The sequence below is a fragment of the Panthera onca genome, chromosome C1, assembly GCF_046562875.1.
Source record: "Panthera onca isolate mPanOnc1 chromosome C1, mPanOnc1 haplotype 2, whole genome shotgun sequence".
In the NCBI taxonomy this organism is placed as follows: Eukaryota; Metazoa; Chordata; class Mammalia; order Carnivora; family Felidae; genus Panthera; species Panthera onca.
Window position 1 is genome coordinate 128,478,959 of NC_138346.1, and position 20,579 is coordinate 128,499,537.

Genomic DNA, 20,579 nt, shown 5'->3' on the forward strand with positions numbered 1-20,579 from the left:
ATATGTACAGTTTGTTAATATGGTAGATTTTCCAGTTTTCTAGCCTCAAAAATCAAACTCCAGCCACCAGAGAATAAGCCAGTAAAAGAGGCAGGACTGTGCATTTGTCTCATGAGAGGTATTAGGTAAGTTGCGGGGGATTCCTTAGTTTTTTCTTGTTCTTTACACTCCTAAAAGTCTACCTCCCATGGGTATTTGTGGGGCCAGCTTTCTCGGTCTCACACCCCACACACCCTTTCAGTACACTGCTGCACTCTTCCTTCTGGACACAGCGGCATAGAATGACTCTCCTGAGTTAGATGCTCCTTCAGGCAGGTTTGACAGACAACAACCCTGCCCCTCTCAGGTTTCTCTTGCTGTTCTTACTCCTAGCCTGCCTGATCCATTTCATTTAAGGACAAAGAGCTACCGCTTTCCTCTCTCCCCAAACTTGTCTTTTAGGAGAGGTTCCTCCCCAACTCCCTTGAACCTTTAGCTGAGCCTTGAAAATTGCTTCTCAGTCTGCCATCTTGGGTGATATTTCCAATGAATACCTACTCTGACATCATGATCTGAAGCTGAAGAGGCAAAAGATTTTGCTTCTAAGGAGCCCCGCCACCTGGCATAAGAGTTCCTCCCCTAGGAGATTATGTATGTAATTTTATTTTCAACAAGTCTATCTAACCTAGTGTCCTAAGACTTTACCAGTATCACTAAGGTTGCTTTTTCTGATGCAGATTCCTAGACCCCACCTAGACTCATTAAATTAGACTTCATAATGGACAGACCCTAAGAGTCTCCATTTTTACCTTGATTCTTTACACCTCTATTGCAACAAAGGGCTTAGACTGAAAGCCTAGACCAGTTTCACCAAAGGATGGGTTAAGTAGGGTGGAAAAAGGGGGTTTTGGAGTCTCCTGATGTCGGAACTCTGTACTTATAAAGTTGTTGGCTGGCTCAGGCAAAAGAAATCGGGCAGCCACCTTCACACGAATCCTGATGTGGCACCAAGTGCAGCCTCAGAGGTCCAGCCACACAGCTCCCTCTCGGCCATCCCAGCTCCTGATAAATAGGTTCCTGGGCCAGAAGTGTGTCTACTAGCTTTCCTGGCCTCAGCCCCTACACAAGTTGCAAAGGGCAGTTTCCATTGTAGCACAGGCTCCTGGGATCCTATCGACTCTGTCTCTAAATTGAGGGCTAGAGGGAAGAAATGAGTAAGGAGCTCATCCATTCAACCACACTCTTTTTTTTTTTCCCCATAAAAGAGGTGGTGGAAAGGAGGAAGGGGTATATGGGAACTCTGTACTTTCTACTCAACTTTGCTGTGAACCCTTTGAAGCTGCTCTAAAAATAAAGTCTTTCTACACACACACACACACACACACACACACACACAAAGGGGATGCTGGTTTCCGGAGCAAAGAAAGTGAGGGTATGATAGGAAACCATTTGGACGCAGTACAGAACGTGTAGAATGATGGCTTGGTAAGCCTAGAAATCCTATAGGACCTTTAGTATAGAATAGAATAGAATAGAATAGAATAGAATAGAATAGAATAACACTTATTATAGAATAACACTTAGTATAGAATAACACTTCCTATGCTCTGGCCATTTCCTTCGACTATTAGCATTTTAGCCTCAACACAGTCATGGCATCATCATCTCTGGTTTCAGAGCCCTGAGGTTCAGACTCGGTGATTTGCCCAGGGTCACCTAGCTAATGAGTGAGTAGCCCTGCCTGAAGTCACACACACATACTCTGACCTCATGCCCCTGGCTCCCCTCCACCACTGCTGCCTCTCGCTTTACTGGTACTTTATCTCAGAGGCAAGGGAGCTCTCAGAGGGCCACGTGCTGGCCCAACCTAAAAATAGCTCCCATTTATCAAGCACTTCGCTCTACTCTGCTAAGCACTTTGCACAGATTACCTCTTCTAATCCTCACAATCACCCTATGGGCATTACCGTCTCCATTTTACAGATGAGGAAACAGACCTGAGAGAGACTGTGATGTGTGGCAAGTCGCACAAGCTAGTTGGTGATGGAGCCAAAAGTGAGTCCAGGTAGTCCAGCTCCAGAGGGCAGACTCTACCTTCCCCACCACTAGGGGGGTGGCGGAGGGGATGGGGACAGACCCTGAAAAGGGCGAGTTGACAAGACTTTACAGCTCCCTGAACACGGCACAGAGAGAGGGGCCGTTAAAGGTGAAAGGTGTGCGTGTGAACCGCTGAGCCTGCTAAGCCAGGAGCCCCATTGTATGATCTGTGTGCGGGGCCAGGGGAGCTGTTTGAAGCTCAAAGCCTACCACACCCACCCCCACCCCACCCCCGGGCTGTGTGAGCCGGGCCACCTCAGTCCTCTTGCGGCTATTCTGGGCTGCTGTCTGATCTCCCTCTCTTCCCCAGCCCCTACTTCAGCCCTTCTGCTGGGAGTAGCCGGGTGGGGAAAGGCCAGGCCAGTTACATAAGCCCATGGCTGGGACCCCGGAGGCCAGGCTGGAGAGCAGGTGCTTAGCCCCTCCCTCACCACCAACAGTGAAAATCTCCCTCTGGAGCCCAGCCTCCCGGGCAGCCCAGCATGGAGGCAGCCACAGCTCCCGAGGTGGCCTCCTCAGGATCCACACTGAAGGTGAAAGAAACGAGCCCAGCGGATGCAGAAGGACCCCCAGCTTCACCTCGACAGGAGGCCGGCAGCCCCATTCCCCAGCTCCTGTCCCCTATAGAAGGTGACCCGTGGGGTTGGGAAGGGTGGGGCAGCTGGGTGGTAGGAGTTGGGGAGGATATCCCTCACCCCCTGACTGTACCTCCTCAGGTTTGTGCAGAGGGAAGCTTCATGGGATTGGTGCCTAGGGTGGGGGAGCATTCATTGGAGCCCCCACCCCTTTGCTTGGTGGATTCTTACTTGCTGCTCATGTGTCTTTGCTAGGTTTGTGCTTTTTAGCTGAGAAGCCAGGGGATGGTGTATGTGACGCTTTCCAGTGACTAAAACTGATCTGTTTATATTTTTACCTTTAATAACATGTCTGTCCCAGGGACTGAGGACCTGATATATACTAACGCCAGCCAGGAAGGGATTGAGGGGTGAGATGGTGGCCGTCTGGCTTAGAAGAGGGCAGTGAAAAGCTTACAGCAACTGAGAAGCTGGTGGTGAACGGTCCATGACACTCTGCCTCTCCCTTGGCAGTGCCACAGGTCCAGAACCTACCCCAACACCCCAGCTGGCTCCCATGGAAAATCCCAGCCTCTCAGGGTCTGAGCTCCATGGAAGCAGAGCCCATCCAGGAGAAGCATTTGGCCTCCCTTCCACAGTGGTCTCTCTGAGCCCCTAAGTGAAGAGGCACTTTTGAGCCAGGAGGTGGTGGGCGCCCCTTCCAGTCCCAGGTTCCCTGCCAGCAGCCCAGCCACCCACTCCCCAGCTGCCCCTGGCTGAGGCCTCTGTCATGTTCACCTGGGCTGTCGCCCACGGTGCCTGGCTTGGCCGACCTGAGGTGGAAGGCAGGAGCCAGGCGTTTCCCGTCTCATATGCAGTAACCGGCAGAAGGAACCACGGGGGCTGCCTCAAACATTTAAGACAGTTACCTGCACAAAGTCTCTACTTTTGGCCCCTCGACATCTTAAGTGCAGGGGATGCAGAGACCACAAACAAGAAACGCATGAAACCCGAGGGTAGGGAGCGGTAGGAGAAGACGCTGTGACCTAGACTCAATTCCCAGGCTGCCTCCAGCAGCTTTGTGCCCTTGGACAAGCTAACCAACTACTCAGTTTCAATTTCCTCTCTGTAAAATGGTAATTACTAGTGTCTACCTAGTAGGGGGTTAGGAGGACTGTTGAGGTGACCCTAAGTACCTGGGAAGAGGCCAAATGACAATGTGAGTAGATAATAAAATATTTCCAAGTTAGGGGTGAAGACAGAGTTCTACCTGCAAACAGGGTTGAGTAGGGAAAGCTGGCTGCCACTCGTCATCCTCACGGGAGGCGCTGGGTTTCCAGGAGCTGTTTCAATGTCACAGGGAGAGAGCCGGCTGAGTTCCTTCCATTGAAAAAGAAGAGGTAGGGGAGCAGAGTTATTGTGAGCACACTAGGCTGGGATGGTCTTGAGACAGAAAACCATTTCTTCCGTAAGGATCCAGAGAATAAGCGACACAGGCAGAGAGAGAGTGAGAGCCGGGACTGCTGACTCCCAACTCGGCTGGTCTCCCTCCATAAGACCCTGGGGGAGGTCATCATCCGTCTCCGCCACGCTCCTCCCTCTGGCTGTGAGTGGGCACTCTGGGCCGTCGCTCCTGACAGCCCCCGGCCAGCCCAAAGTGCAGCCTCACCACCCCCCGTGCCAGCAGCTCCACTCATTAGCATCCCAGAGGTCAGTGAAGGTAAGCAGTGCTTGTGATAGTTTGCAAAATATGTTTGCATCTGTTATCTGCTTAGAGAGGACAGGGTCCTAGCTCTGTCCTGTGACCCTAGGAAAGTCATTGCACCTCTCTGGGCTTCCATTTTTTCATCTGTAAATTGAAGGATGACCTTTTGATGGCTGTGGACCCCTAGGAAAATCTGATGAAATCTGTAGAATCTTATCCCAGGAAAAATGCTTAGAAAATGTTCAGGGGGCCCACAGAACCCCTGAAGCCCATTCAAAGGTCTTTCAGGGTGCCATGGACCCACCCTAGATGGTCCCTATGTTCCCGTGAGCTCTAAGGTCTTTTTTTCCTCTTAACCCCTCCTGTACCTCACGGGGAGCACTGCCGGACCCGGAGGAGCACTGCAGCGAGCGTGCGTGTGCACAGGAAACGGAGCAGGCACCAGGGGCAGACATGCATTTGCAACGTCAAAATAAATTGTAACTGGCCAACATGAGCTTTTTGTCAGGAAAGCCTGCTATGTGGCTACAAGATGAGCAGACATAGGCGGCCGGCACTGGGAAGCAAGTTTCCGTCTCCCCTCAGCACTGTATGGAGGCACTGGGTCCTGCAGGCAGCGCTGGGTGGGAGGCTGGGGGGCAGACTGTACCCCTGCCATGGAGAAGAGGAGACCCTGAGACCCAGAGGAAGGGCCCAGCTGCTGCTTTCAGAATAACTGCATCTCTTTTCAATCCAAACCTTCTGTGTCTTCCAGCCTGGGGAAGCTGGAGCCCATGCCTGGGAGCAACCTTCCTTTCCTTCTTCCTTCTTCCTGCTTTCCTCCATCCTTCCTATCTTCTTTCTTCCTCCTACAAATATTTCTTTTATGCCTATCATGTGCCACACGCTGCTAAAGAAATAAAAATAGGCAAAAATAACTCCCCTTGTGGAGATTACATTCTAGTGTAAGGAGATAGATAATAAATAAATAAAATATGTAAGATGTCAGATGTGATAAACGCTGTGCCGAAAAATGAAGCAGAGAGGGAGGGCACAAAGTGCTGGGGGTGGGAAACATGTCGGCAGTTTTAAACAGGATATTCAGTGAAGGTCCCATTAATTAGGTGCTATTTGAGCAGCAACTGAAAGGAGATGAGAGAACAATGTATGCAGATACTTGGAGGGAATGTCTTCCATGCAGAGAGAACAGTCTGTGCAAAGGCTCTGAGGCAGGAGTGTGTGCCTTATGGGTTGGGGCCACTGGGCCTGTGGCAGCGTGAGGAAGAGAACGGTAGATTTGCCGGCAGAGAGGTAGCAGGACCCTTGTGAAGACTGGTTCAACTCTGAGACTGGTGGGCAGCCTGGGCAGGGTTTTAAGTGAGAAACTGACATGGTCAGCTATAGGCTTTAAGGATTCTTCTAGCTGCTGAGCTAAGAATAGGCTGTAGGCAGGCCTGAGACACTAGCAAGATCATCAACTAAGGATGAGGACGAGGGAGAAGGTATGGAGGTTTTAGAAGAGGGAGGTACCCAATAGTCACCTGGGAGAATAGGAGGCAGAGTGGACTAGAACTTCCAGGGGCCATTTGGAGTTAGTAGTCACTGCTCATGGCCATCAGCTTACCGTCAGCCTCGCTTGTGTTTTTCCCCAGCGTGCGGATGTGGGCACTGAGTGGGTGGAAAGCATGTCACTGGGGTTGGCCATTGCTAGGAGAGTGCAGTGGAGAAAAAGAGGAGTAAGGAATTTGAGTGGGGACACAAGGGAGGGAGTGTAATGACTGGAATCTAAGGTGGGTGGGAGAGAGAGTGGTAACAGAGAGGGTGACAGGGAGTGAAGGGGTAGGAAGACAGGGGATCAGAGGTCTCAGTGGTGCTGACGGATGGCTGGTAGCTGGAGCAGCAGAAGGGGAGCACTCTAGGGGCAGAGGCTGTGCTCGTCGGGGTTTGCCGGTTGATGTAACAAAGAGGCCTCAGAACTGAAGACTCAAAAACAATAGATGTTTATTTCTATGAAAAAGCTTCTGTTTCTATTTATTTCTATTAAAAACCGTTCTCCATGCAATGATTCCAGGACCCAGGCCTCTTCCCTCTTGTGGCTCTGCTGTGCCTCAGGGCCCTGTACTCAGCCACGCGGCTGCAGCTAACAGAAGAGGATGTAGAGAACGCATTTCTTGAAGGCCTTGGCTCAGAAGTGATTCTCATCATTTCCACTTGCACTTCATTGGCAAGAGCTAGTCTGATGGTCCTATAGCGAGGGGGCCAGGGCAGCCCCTTCCCAGAAGGTGCTACACTGTGGAAGAGACAGTATGCATTTGGGCAGGCAGTTAGCCACCCTCTGTCGTAGAGGTGAGGAGAGAGTGAGGCGCCTGAAATTCAGATTACAGGGGCTGCAGTTACTCAGCTAGAGAATGGCGAAAGGAACCAGGGGCTAGAGCCAGAGAGGACGACAGTGCTGGAAGAGGGGTGGGCATAGACGTGAGGGGCCCTGCAGGGACTGGAAGCGGGGGCCGGGGGGGGGGGGGTTGAGATCACGAAGATCTGGAACTGCACTGGAGAGAGTGGCCATCACACAGCAAGCGTGATGGGGAGGACCACCCCAAAGGAAGGGTGGCAGATCTTCTCAGACAGCAGCAGTTGCCTGTTTCTATGTGCTTCTGTTTTTTCCTGACCTTAGTTTCACCGTCTTCAAGAAGGTGACACTCCTGTCCCACAAGGTACTTCGGAGGTCACCCTTCCTGTGACTTCCTCCAGGCAAGTTTCTAATAAGGCCAAGTCCACAGCCTGTTTCAAAGCCATTGCTCACCTTGTGCATTTGCCCTGTATGGGTAGCCATTCACTCACACAGGCCTGAGCACACACTCACACATGCGCATACTCTCACCCCCTTACACACATTCATGCACACACACACTCTATCTCTCACACTTGCACACACACACACACACACACACAGCTCCCTCCCTTCTTTCGATGTGTCTGTCTTGTTCCTTCACTCTCCAGGCCATAAGTAATAACATCAGTGTGAACTACGTGACACTTCAGGAACTGCTGGAGGACAGGCTTTAACTGTGTCAAGGGAAATTTTGAGAGAATATGAACATCTGTTTCCCCATGAGCACAGAATAAGGAAATGGGCATAAACTTCAGCAGAATGAAATTAGGGTAGAATTAAGAGGAAATTTCTAATCAAGAGGAGTCAAGATCTTTGGACTTTAAGTAGTCTCCTTCTCTGTTCATTTTATTTTATTTTATTTTTTAATTAAAATTTTTTTTAACGTTTATTTATTTTTGAGACAGAGAGAGACAGAGCATGAACGGGGGAGGGTCAGAGAGAGGGAGACACAGAATCTGAAACAGGCTCCAGGCTCTGAGCTGTCAGCACAAAGCCTGATGCGGGGCTTGAACTCACGGACCGCAAGATCATGACCTGAGCCAAAGTCGGCAGCTTAACTGACTGAGCCACCCAGGCGCCCCTCTCTGTTCATTTTAAAGAAAGAATTAGACCACATTCTGTCTGAGGGAAAGACGACCCCACAGGTCAGAAGCCAATGTCTCTCAAAGGACTTTTTGTTTTCAAAATGCCTTTTCCCCTACACTCCATGAAGGGAGAAAACCAAATTGTGGCTGTCTCAAACTTGGTCTTAGAAAACCTAGGTTGTGGGGCATCTGGGTGACTCAGTAGGCTGAGTGTCCAACTTCGGCTCATGTCATGATCTCACTGCTTGTGAGTTCGAGCCCCATATCGGGCTCTGTGCTGACTGCTCAGAGCCTGGAGCCTGCTTCAGATTCTGTGTGTCCCTCTCTCTCTCTCTGCCCCTCCCCTGCTTGCTCGCTGTCTCTCAAAAATAAACATTTAAAAAATTTAAAAAGAAAGAAAGAAAACCTAGGTTGTGCTTTAGGGCTCTAGTCTTTGGCTCACATCCCTCCTGGCATCTGAGGAGGAGAAAGACCTTGGGCTTCAGGGAAAAGCCATGTTTCCCCAAGGTCGGTACAATTAACACCTCTCTTGACTGCAGATGTGTGAAAAGAGATGCCCCAAATGAGCCCTCCAATTAACATTCTTAGCAAAGGGCGAGGGCCCAGGTTGAGCTGGGAGGGAGTGTGCCGCTGCCTGGGCACCTGCAGCTGCCACACTGTCTCCTGCCACCTCCTGCACTGTCAGCTGCTTTTGCCCAAGCCTGTCCTCCTTCCTCCCCCCCCCCCCCCCCCCCCCCCCCGCCCCACTGTGGTCTAGGAGCCTGCTGAGAGCAGAATCCTCACCTACTAAGCCTCAGATTCAGAGCATTCTACTAACTTAATTTTGTCCCCTATCAATTCACGTCTTGTCAGGGAATCCCACTTACAAACAAAGAACTGGCACAGGCGCCCCCCAGGGAGGAAGAGACTGCCATGCTAGCTGTGGGCCCTTCTCCTCTGTCTCTGCCTCCGCTGGGATCCCTTCTGGACCCTGGGCCATTCTGCTCATCTTCCTCCAAATACCACCATCTTTAAAAAAAGATTTTTTTTAATGTGTATTTATTTTTGAGAGAGAGAAAGGCAGACTGCAAGCAGGGGAGGGGCAGAGTAAGAGGGAGACACAGAATCTGAAGCAGGCTCCAGGCTCCGAGCTGTCAGCACAGAGCCCGATGCGAGGCTCGGACCCACAAGCCGTGAGATCATGACCTGAGCCGAAGTCAGACACTTAACCGACTGAGCCACCCAGGAGCCCCATGAATACCACCATCTTAATTTATGTTCCACATAAAATTATTTCTGTAATTGTTCTCCTTAGTTCAGGTGAACCAATGCTAACATCTTCCAAAGTATCTCTCTAAGAAACAAGAGAAACACTAAGTGGGCACAAATAGATCAGTGGGCATGCACCCCTCTATAGAAGCCCATTCCCCACCTGAGCTCTAAGCAGAGCAGAACTCAGACAACATATCTTCCAGTTGTGAGGCTGGTCTCCTCGCCTCAACCTTTTCAATTCTTGAGGGTATCCCTCTGCCTTCCCCTCTTTGCTGCCTCCTCCTAAGAGCAAGATCACTGTCAGAGCCCTGACAAGGTGCGCAGGCCCAGGTGGACAGTGGAGGGCAGGTAAGGGGGCAGGTATGCTGTGCTCAGAGAACAGGCCCTTTGGACATACATTTCTAGACGGAGAGGCAGCACAACTTCACAAGTGTGTTTCTCCGAGCCCTTTCCTCCCTGTCTTCTTGATCCTGGCGCTCATCAAGCTCCCTCTGCATATGCAGGGGACAGCAGAGCCGGCTTCTCTCCAGCCCTCTCTCCAGCAAGTGTGAAGGGCTATTTCCTCATCCAACAGTGGGGAACCAAGCCCAACAAGATGAGGTTTTGACCCTCCTTTTCAACTGCCACCCTCTTTTTTTCACAAAACCCTTAAGTCATATCCGCTCGTTCTCAACTCCTTGGTCGCTTGCCGAGAGGGCCACAGGAGAGGAACACATCACACAAATGCTTCTTCTGTGTTTCGTGCCCCGCCCCCTTCCAAACCGCCAAAGTCGAACAGAGGGCAACCAGAGAAGTGTCGCCCAGCCGCCTGGGGCTCCATCGCTGTTGCCGCATTCTTACTGGGGCGCCAGGCCCTGAGCAACACAGGCAGGCCAGCCGCTCAGAGCACCTGAGGAGGCCCCGTGTCACTTCGTTCCTGCTTTTGCCAGGGGCAGGGGTGGGTGAGGTGCAGTCTAAGAAGCACAGCCCAGGAGGAAACATAAGCCACACAGTGAAAAAGGAAACTAGATAAATAAAAATGGACAGTGTGCGCTATCTGTGTTTATATTTATTTCCAAAGGCAAAAAGTGATCTCGGGGTGGTGACAGGGCAGACCATGGGAAGGAGGTTCCTGCTCTCTAAACAGTGGGCTACAAATTGACGAGTAGGAAGAACACAGTAGAACCCCTACGTACTGTATTTTAAATTTCACCATTCAAAAGTTTGCATTGCATAATGTACATATTTAAACAGTTCAATTTGTAAGTGAACACACAGACCGTGGAGTGGAGTGCTCAGGAATGTATCGTGGGGAAATGTTACGTTATCAGAAAGTTTACAGCCCACTATCACGCAGTGGTGCTGTTTGCCTCGGTAGTGACCTGGATGAGGCTTTTTACGACTCCACGAAAGAATTGTGCAGAGAGGCCGGGGAGGTAGTGAGGAATGAGGCGCTGTCACATTCCACTTTTGACAACAGCAACAGGCGACTGTCTGCCTGAGGAAGAAGGAGACAGGAGCCCCGAGAAAGCTAGAAAATGGTGCAGTCTCAGCCAGGCCCCCAAGGGAACCAGGTGGGATGTTTGCACTTTCTCAGCCGAGGCAGCCCAAGACATCCGGAGAGGAAAGCGGTCACACCTGGTCGTCTTCCAAACCTCACACTCAGCACTTTTCCTGAGCGTCTCCTGCCTCCATCCTGGAAGCCAAGGGACATAAACTAATCCCTCGACTCACTGGAACAGGCCTGGAACATCAAGGAGCAGGGAGGGGTGGCCTAGTTTTCCCAGATTCCCAGAGTCTGTTGGTACAAAGCGATCCTCCACCAACTGGAAGAGCACCCCCAGGCGTCCATGCAGCATAGCCACACAGAGGAAGGGACCCAGACACCAGCTCCCTCTTCAGTGACGTCAGTGCTGTTCCGGTGGGTCCAGGGTGTTGACTCTGCCTGCAGAGTGGAAAACTTTCTCCTCCAGTGTGGCCTCAAACTGGGAAGCAGGGCTGATGCTTGGAGGTCCAGACTAACATTGAAAGTGGCTTTGATAAATGGAGTGCTGTTGAGGACAAATGCAGAAATGGGGTAGAAAGGCAAACCCCACAGGCTGGACCAGTCTGTGCACAAACAGAAAAAGGAAATCTCGGTTAATGAAGAGTCAGTAGCTGAGCATTACAAATTAAAAGAAGTAAGCGTCAGGCTCACATTCCAGTGCTTTCTGCCAAGACCTGAATGCTCTCCAGAGGACATTTCAGCCAATCACTCATCCCAAAATTCCAGCGAGACGAAGGGAGCAATTTTCCCATCCCCTAGGAGAGGACTGATTTGCCGAGCACCTGGGGCGTCTGCCCATGGAGCACAGCCGGGTGCAGTGTCCACCTCCTCTGAGCTCTGTGCCTACACTACAGGAGGCTCACCACCCACTGTTCTCTCTCCTTCTATCATTCAGAGCACCCCAAGATCTGGCTACCTCGAGCCCTGAGGCAGACCTATATCCGGAAGGTCGGAGACACCGTGAACCTACTAATCCCATTCCAGGTAAGCATGCTGGCCCCGAGCTGACTCCGTGTTGGGTCCGGGCCGGGACCAGGCCAGGGTGTTGATCTGGAAACAGATACTGAGAGTCCTGCTAGCAGTAGGGAAGTTGTCCTGGCCTGGAGTGGACGGGGCCAAGTCACCAGAAGTCTGGGGCAGAATGACTCTTCCCTCTGCACTCCTGAGGGGGGGATGGGGTGGGGCGTGGCCCCACGTGACCCGCTGAGGCTAACCTCTGCCCCTTGGTCAGCAGAGGTCTGGGAGCTCTCAGTTTGGAGGGTTCTCGGGAGTTTAGACAGCTATTGTTAGCCCCAGCTGCCTCGGGTGATCTAAACTCTCAGAGGGCAGGAGACTCAAAGCCAAACCCCTTCCTTCCTCCACATCCTTTCAGCTGTTGCTGAAAGATGCAGGTCCCCTGGGACAGTGTGCGAACTTCTAACTCAAGGCATTCACAGTTGCAAGTCCAGTCACCATGTGGACCTGGGGTGGATCTGGTCCCCACTGCAGCAGGGAGGGTCACGAGGTCTCTTGGGGCTGCTCAGCGCCTTACTCCCATTTCTCAGGGCAAACCCAAACCTCAAGCCACCTGGACACATGATGGCTATGCCTTGGATGCCAGCCGTGTGAGTGTGCGCAATGGGGAGCGGGACTCCATCCTCTTCATCCGAGAAGCCCAACGTGCTGACTCAGGTCGCTACCAGCTCAGCGTGCGGCTGGGCGAGCTGGAGGCCACTGCCACCATTGACATCCTGGTGATCGGTACAGTAGGGGGAGTGGGAGCGAGTTGGTCCTCAGGCTAGAGGAGCCATCACAGACAGCTGGGGAGGCCAGGGTGACTCCCCACACCGAGTGTGGGGCACAGTGGTGGGTGAGGGGGGCATAGCTGAGCAGAGAAGGGGAAGGGCACCCCTGAAGTGATTCCCATGCATATGTGAGCCGTACCCCGCCCACTGCCATGCTTGGCCCTTTCAGAGAGGCCAGGCCCTCCTCAGAGTATCAAGTTGGTGGATGTTTGGGGCTCCAATGCTACTCTGGAGTGGACACCTCCCCAAGACACAGGCAACACGGCACTCCTCGGATACACCGTGCAGAAGGCTGACACAAAATCTGGGGTGAGGCGCAGCTAGGGAGGGAGTGGGGAGGGAGCAATCACATGTTCTGGAATGGGGCTCTGCTACCTCCATGCGGTGAGCCGAGGTGGAGTGAGTTCACAAAACAGGCATCTCATTCACGGCATCTTCTTGGGCCCCCAAAGCTGTGGTTCACGGTGCTGGAACGTTATCACCGCACCAGCTTCACAGTCTCCAACCTCATCGTGGGCAACTCCTATGCATTTCGAGTCTTTGCTGAGAACCAGTGCGGGCTCAGTGAGACAGCCCCCATCACTGCTGACCTTGCCCACATCCAGAAAGCAGGTGGGGCGCAGAGACTCGGAGCTGGGAAGGGTGGAGGGTGGAGAGTTGAAGAAGGGTGGGGGATCTCAGGCACTACAGCAGGGCCCTTCTCGGTCTCCTCAGCTACCCTTCGCAAGACTGGGGGGTTTGCACAGCGAGATTTCTCTGAAGCCCCAAAGTTCACCCAGCCTCTGGCAGACTGCACCACGGTCATGGGCTATGACACCCAGCTCTTCTGCTGCGTCCGCGCCTCTCCCAAGGTAAGCAGGAGTTCTGCATGGTGGCCGTGCTGTGCTGCTCCCTGCTCCTGCCCTCACCTCCGCTACGTGGGAGAGCATTCTAAAACATGTGTTCCCATCACCATCGCCCACCTCTTCCACCGCAGGTTACGTAGGTTAGGAACAGCTAGGGCACTTAGAGTCCAAGACAGGCTGACGTGGATGATGTTTCCAGTTTTCCTTTTAGTGTCTGCTCCTCTTCTGCGAAGATCACTTGCCGATCTGCTGGCAGTTGGGCATGAGCTTCAAGTTGTCTCTCTGGCAGAGGTGATGGAGTCCCGCTGGTTTCTCCTTAGTCACCCACCACGCCTCACCTGCTCAGGGCCATATGCCTACCAGCTGTCTAGAGTTGAGGCCATAACCCTGAGCAAGTCTACTTCCGATCTAGTCACTACTTCTGTACACTACACCGCATAAAACATCACTAACAACCTTACCAAGGGGGCGCCTGGGTGGCTTAGTCAGTAAGCATCTGACTTCAGCTCAGGTCATGATCTCGCAGTTCGTGAATTCGAGCCCCACATCAGGCTCTGTGCTGACAGCTCGGAGCCTGGAGCCTGCTTTGGATTCTGTGTCTCCCTCTCTCTCTGTCCATCCCCTGAGCAGAGACACTCTGTCTCTCTCTCTCTCTTTCTCTCTCAAGAATAAATAAACATTAAAATAAAATTTAAAAAAACCTAACAACCTTACCAAGTACCTTTTGCATAGGAGTCCTGGGCCAGAGTACTACATCTCAGAAAGAGGGTATCAATAAGCCCACTCTAGAAACTACTTTGTAACCAGAAGGGACAACACTGACTCCCTAGCCAACAGTGGGAACAGAATATGAATGATTCAACAACGAACATACAAAAAGAGGGGATTCTGAGGCCCGGTGCTTAGGAAGGGGAAAGAACAGAAGGTCCTACCTTTTTTCTACTCAGGAATACTTGATGAACAAGGCAAGGTTTCAGGTGCTCATTTCAACCAACAGAAGGAGCCTGGGAGGATTTTGAGGATACCAGTAAGGGAACCCCTCCCCCAATGTAAGGAATAGGGAACTTTCTCACCACTCCCATGCTGGCCCCCTCACCTTTATCTTGCAGCCAAAGATCATCTGGCTGAAGAACAAGATGGATATCCAAGGCAACCCCAAGTACCGAGCCCTCACTCACCTGGGAATCTGCTCTCTCGAAATCCGCAAGCCCGGTCCCTTTGATGGGGGCATCTACACCTGCAAGGCAGTTAACCCCCTGGGGGAGGCATCTGTGGACTGTCGGGTGGATGTGAGAGGTAAGGGCAGAACTCATACCCTCTCTCCACAGCTGGAAAATTCAGGGGCAGAGCCACAAGCCTGCATGGAGAAGGGTTTGGTTGGCTTCCCCTTCACGTGCTCTCGGCACTGGGCACCGTCATCATCAGGATGTATTTGAAGGGCCGTTTTTATTATCCAATATCTTATTTCTCTCCAGCATAATTCTGTAATATAGAAAGAATGGCTATTTCCATTCTGCAAAGGAGAAACCTGAAGCACAAGGTGGTGATCAGCTCCCCCCAAGATTCCCAGTATTGGTTAAGTGAGGAGTCGGCACTGTGGTGGAAAGAGCCCAAGCCTTCCCTTACTCAGACCGTTTTTCTTTTATACAGTCTTCAGCCCAGTCCAGGAAGCAGAGAGAGAGAGAATCCCAAGCAGGCTCCAGGCTCAGCGCAAAGCCCCTTGTGGGACTTGATCTCAGGATCATGAGATCATGACCTGAACCCAAATCAAGAATCAGACACTTAACCAGCTGAGCTGCCCAGGCACCCCCCACCCCCATACCTCTTTTAAAGTATTCATTCATTTATCTCTGCCTGTCACCTTGTTCAGATCTCCATCACTGCATTTAACATATTGTTACATAAGTGCCCATTTACTGATTTGTTTCTCATTTAACCCATGAGCACTGTGAGGGCAGGTATAGCCTGATTCACACTTGTCCCCCGGTGATGAGCCCAGTTTCTGACACAGTGGGCACTCTCTAAGTGTGCACAGCATGAATCAGGAATGAATGGGCCATTACATGCCCTATTCTTCCCCATGTGTGGACTCCTAATTACATAATGGACTCTCAAAAAACATGAGAAGTATATCCCTTCCCAATGCTCCACAAGAAGGTTTCCCAGAAATTTAGGGGCACCTGGGTGGCTCAGTCGGCTAAGCGTCCGACTTCAGCTCAGGTCACGATCTCACAATTCGTGGGTTCGAGCCCCGTGTTGGGCTCTGTGCTGACAGCTCAGAGCCTGGAGCCTGTTTCAGATTCTGTGTCTCCCTCTCTCTGACCCACCCCGTTCATGCTCTATCTCTCTCTGTCTCAAAAATAAATAAACGTTAAAAAAAAATTTTTTAAAAAAAAGGTTTCCCAGAAATTTCTGAGATGCTAACTCTGAGAAATGTCTGAATTCTTGCAGCTCCTCACTGAGGCTTCCAAAGAAGATTAGGGCAACTCTGACAAAGGTAAGGAGAGGGACTGGGCTTCTGAATAGAGCATTTTGTATTTATAGTTAGTGTTGAATCTGTTAGTGTTAGTTAGGAATACATATCTGTATACAGAATACAGATCTGAATACATATCTGTATTCCTAACTAAGCCTTTCGACCATGCAGTCATTGATAACTACTTTCCTTTTAACCACTTTTTTTTGTAAGCTAATACTATCATCTCCATGGAAGGACTTTACCATAGTTGGTACTACTTTTGTCATGTCCTCTTTCTGTACTCAAAGTGATGATAGGTATTAAATCTAATGGTCCTCTGGAAAGGAGTGATAGCATCTATCCAAGTGTAAGGGGGCTCAGTGAAGGGAGGTGGGCAGGTGCTATAAGAAAAGGCATCAAGGGAACAGCCAGTAGAGTAGAGGAGTAGAGGTGGGTCACCACCACCAAGCGGCAGCAGCGTGGAAAAAGAGACAGGAAGCTGCTCCTGCTAACTGTTTCTACCGCCGTGTCATAAGCATGGTAAGAAACAGATTCATTTGCTTGTTTTTTACTTTGAAGTTTGTGGACTCCTTCCCTTCTGAGAGAAGAAAACCACCATTATCATCATAGGTCAGTAATAATTGAACATGCGGGTATGTGGTCCCAAGCAGCACATTACTGGCAAAGGACAACTCAGATCATCGTTTAAAATTTGATAGCTTCTTCAGATTCTAAATCACTCACAGTAGAAATGCTGTGCACGAACTAATGAGTGGGGTGAAAGAGCAGCTCATGGGAGAATTAGGGAGAACCAGTTCCCAATGTCTCCTGGGACTTGCAGTTCCTGGCTGATGAAAACAGAATGAACACCATCCCAGATGCCATTTATTTGAGCCCATCATTGATATAGATCAAATGGAAACCCTCAGGGACGCATTAAAAGTCCACATTTCTCAAGAGAGCTCTCTCTGCCAGTTGGCTTGCAAAGATAGCTCTCTGGCCATGCCTTAGTTCCCTCTCTGTGTTAATGTTATATTGTGTCGGGACTTGCCCTGTTACCTCTCTCTCAGCCAGCACACAGCAACAAAGCAGGGTAAGGAGAGAATTCATAGCACGGGACCCAGGGACCGTGAGGAGAATTGCCTCAGCGTCTTGGGTGTGCACTGGTTGTTTGCTGTTAGAGCCACAACATACCTTCTCTTTTCTGTGCCTCCAGGAAGCCTGACTGTGGGGAGATTGTGTCCTTAAGCAGCTCCAGCACAACATCTGCTTTGGACTAATCTAAATAAACGTGTGGATCCTCAGTGCAGAAGTGTCCATCTGTTTGAGCCTTTCTATATGGGAAAACCATTTAGAAAGTTGGAATCCGTTTTTTAAAATTGTTTGTCTGTTTATTGAGAGAGAGTGTGTATGTGCAGATAGGGGAGGGGCAGAGAGAGAGAAAGAGAATCTCAAGCAGGCTCCGCACTGTCAGCAGAGAACCCGGCATGGGGCTCACTATCACCAATCGTGAGATCGTGACCTGAGCTGAAATCAAGAGTTAGACACTTAACTGACTGAGCCACCCAGGTGCCCCCTCCTCTTTCTTCTTATATCCACATTCTCTTCCACAGAGGTTTCTAACACTGTCCTTTTGTTTAGAGTCTATGACAGAGCTAAGTTCACCTGTGCCTGGTGCTGAACATGACTTGGTCTCTTCCTCTCTGATCTTTCCAGTATAAGTTGGAAAAGAGGATGCACATCCATCACAGAGATGCAGACAGCAGAACACACATATACGTACATAGCTAATTAAAGATGAAGCACTAAGACTTGAGGGCTGGGAGACACTGAAGAAATTGGAGCAGAGTCTCACTAAGCCTTGGGGAAAGAATAAAGGTGAGGTGCTCTTGCTTACATGTTTGCTTTCATTCTCATAACAAGTAAGATATTAAAGCCATTCTGTAATGGAATCTGCAAAAGACAGCAACAGTTCCCCCCATCTTGGCTAGCAAGGGCATCGTGCTCTTCCCAAAGAGTTGGGGTCTGTTCCCCTCCCCTCGCATCTGGGCTGACCATGTGACCTGCTTTAACCAAAAGAATGTAGTAGAGGTGATGCTGTGCCAGTCTGGGCCTAGACCTTAAGAGGTCTAGTAGTTGAATCTCAGGACAGATTTCCAAATTATGAGAGGCCGCATGCAGGACAACCCAGCATCCCAGCTGACAGCCAGCACCATAGCCCTAGATACATGTGGCTGCCTGAGACCTTTCAGCGCGAGTCAAGTCCAATCCACTGGGACTGGAGTAGAGAGGTCATGGAGTAGAGACAGGTCCTCCTGGCACGACTGTCTGTAAAATCAAACTGTAAAATCATGAGATCTGGTGTTTTGAGCCCTAAATACTAGGGTGGTTTGTTACACAGTAGCACGTAACTGAAATAGTCTTCTCGACATCAGACACTGAACGTCAGGCTTTATCACTTTTAATCTCTATTTTCCAAATGGGGAAGTTGAAGTTCATAAGCTGCTCCAAGTCACGAAGCTGGTAAATTAGCAGAGCTAGGATTGGAACCAGGTCTGCCTGACTTCAAGCTTTCTCTCTTTCCTCTCATCTCTTTCACCCAAGCGACGCTCAACTGTAGCAGGTCTGGGGGGTGGGATCATGGATCATGGGTTGTAAGGAAGAAAAGACCGCTAGGAGGCAGTAAATCTTAGGCAAGGCTTTGAAGAGGAGGAGGGTGTGTTTCGGCTGAGAAAACTGAGACAGGCTTTTCTGTTCACACCAAAGGTCTATTTTCAGCTGAGGCAAATGTCTATTCCAGCCTTTCTCAACTGGAGCACTATGAGAATGCCCCAATGCCCCCCAAGGCATCCATTATATGTCATGATTAACTTTTTCCACGCATCCAGAATGTCACTAGTTATGTAGCATCTTGGGAAAACTGAGAAACTAGCCACACAAATTATTTGTACGGTCAAATGCCCTTGCGGGACCCCTTGCTGCAACTGCCAGGTTGGGGAGAGAGGGGGACCAGAGTCCAGAGCCAGCTAGTCGGGGACACAATGGCCAGGAGGCCTCCCTTCAGCTGAAGCAGGGCCGGGGTCAGGAAGGAGTGGAATACACCCAGCTACAATGCCCTAAGGATCAGTTAGACCTCTGGCCTCAGCCCACCGCCCCATGCCTCTGCTATCAAAGTACTCAAGGTTCCTATACGCTGGACCTTCACGGTGAAGGAATAAAATCTTCACGCTGAACAAGACTTCCAGTCATAGTTAATCTTCCCACATTCAAGAAGAACTGTACTGGAATCCTTAATTTTGTCATTTATGCCCTCAACACTAGGGAGTTCCTTCTGAAGTAAGGTCTACCACGTGCCAGGGAGGGGGTGTAATCTCTTCATTAATTCTTCTATTCACTATTTATCCAAAATCTTGAACATCTGTTCATAGATGTCATTTTAGGGGTTGGGCTGAGGGGGACAAATAATTCCCAGGTTAGTGGCCTTAGGCTGAGTAAAGAATTCTTGTGCCTGAAATCTATATTTTCTGGTTTTGTTGTTATTCTGATGGAGGAGAAAATAGTTCAATTGCTTTTTTTCTGGTACTGCAACAGCTTTCAAAATCATAACTGGGTGACAGGAAATTGGAGATGAGTTTCCATAGGAGGAACTAACTTCCAATTTGCTACAACTGCGTCCCCACTCACCTGAGGTTGGGAAGAAGCAAGGGCGGGGTTTCCCCAGTCAGGCTGCTCCTCGGCCCAGCAGGAATGCAGTTAATGAGCAGCTTCTTTCCCTTCATTCTTCACTTTGCCACCACTTGCCTGGAGAGAGGGAAACTACTGGCTCTGGTCTTCCCACCTCCACAGAACTTGAATCCTACAAACAACCAAAATTCCACCCTCACCAACAAGCCTACAGAAAACCAGGCAATCCTCTTCTCCCAGTTCTTCTTCACACAAGCCTGCAAGTTCTGGGCCACCACCCCCCGCCCTTTGCCTTAGCACCCCCACTAAACCCCAAGGCTCCTTTGCTTGCTGTGGCATTTCTTACAGTAACATCTCGTGCCTGCAAACCTCATCACCTCAGCTTCACAGCTAAAAACTAGAAAGTAAACAAACAAACAAAAAAAGCCTCTAAATAGCCAAAAGAATGGTCATAAACTCTGGAGACTAAAGTTCTCCAGCCATTGTTTTAAATTTTTAGAACATTTCTAAGAAGCCCTGTTAACTGGTGGCCCCAGTCTATTCACAGGCAACACTTGGAAACAACAAAAAGATCTCTAATAAGTAGGCTTACGCACTTCACAAACACAGCTTTTAGTTTAGAGGTAGCAAGTTACAAACACCCCTCAAAAGCCCCTAAGGCACAAGGTATAAACTTGACTCTGGTAGTTCTAGCCATGAAACCATGACTGACGGTCAGGGTTCTTGCTCTGCAGATAAGCGAGAGGTCAAATACACTCAAGCCTGCCTGCCTTGTGACAGAGGAGTCACGGCTGAATTGGACCCAAATCTCCGTGTCCAAAAAACCTGTTTACCTCGGGTTCTGAATGTTCTCTTAAAATAATGATGGAAGATGTACTTCTTAGAGCACCTCAATATACCAAAGTAGTGAATGGATAAAGAAGATATGGTGTATATATACACAATGGAATATTACTCCGCAATCAAAAAGAATGAAATCTTGCCATTTAGCAACAACGTGGATGGAACAAGAATGTATTGTGCTAAGTAAAATTATTCAGTCAGAGAAAGGCAAATGTATGCTTTCACTCAAATGTGGAATTTAAAAAACAAAACAGATGAACATATGGTAAAGGAAGGAAAAATAAGATAAAAACAGAGGGAGGCAAACCAAGAGACTCTTAAATACGGAGAACAAACTGGGTTGCTGGAGGGGTGTTGGGTTGAGGGGAGGATGGGGTAAATGGGTGATGGGCATTGAG

The 20,579-nt window shown here is 50.1% G+C and overlaps 1 protein-coding gene across 5 annotated transcripts; it reads left to right on the top strand.

Moving 5' to 3' along the window:
• Nucleotides 1-71: 71 nt before the first annotated feature.
• MYBPHL (myosin binding protein H like) lies at nt 72-16,966 on the top strand. 5 transcript variants are annotated; one of them, XR_013557456.2, is made up of 11 exons: nt 72-2,044; nt 2,517-2,706; nt 11,463-11,551; nt 12,112-12,307; nt 12,521-12,660; nt 12,804-12,963; nt 13,066-13,202; nt 14,306-14,492; nt 15,648-15,693; nt 16,234-16,284; nt 16,871-16,966. XR_013557456.2 is itself a non-coding variant. In XM_078451585.2 (10 exons), exons 2-9 carry the CDS (start codon nt 2,559-2,561, stop codon nt 15,656-15,658), a joined length of 1,068 nt encoding a protein of 355 aa, XP_078307711.1. In that variant the 5' UTR covers nt 72-2,044; nt 2,517-2,558; the 3' UTR covers nt 15,659-15,693; nt 16,234-16,966. The 5 variants fall into 5 exon arrangements, 4 of the variants coding, with proteins under 4 accessions (XP_078307711.1, XP_060481160.2, XP_060481161.2 ...); XM_078451585.2 differs by having other exon boundaries at nt 16,234-16,966; XM_060625177.3 differs by lacking the exon at nt 16,234-16,284.
• The last annotated feature ends 3,613 nt before the right edge of the window (nt 16,967-20,579 follow it).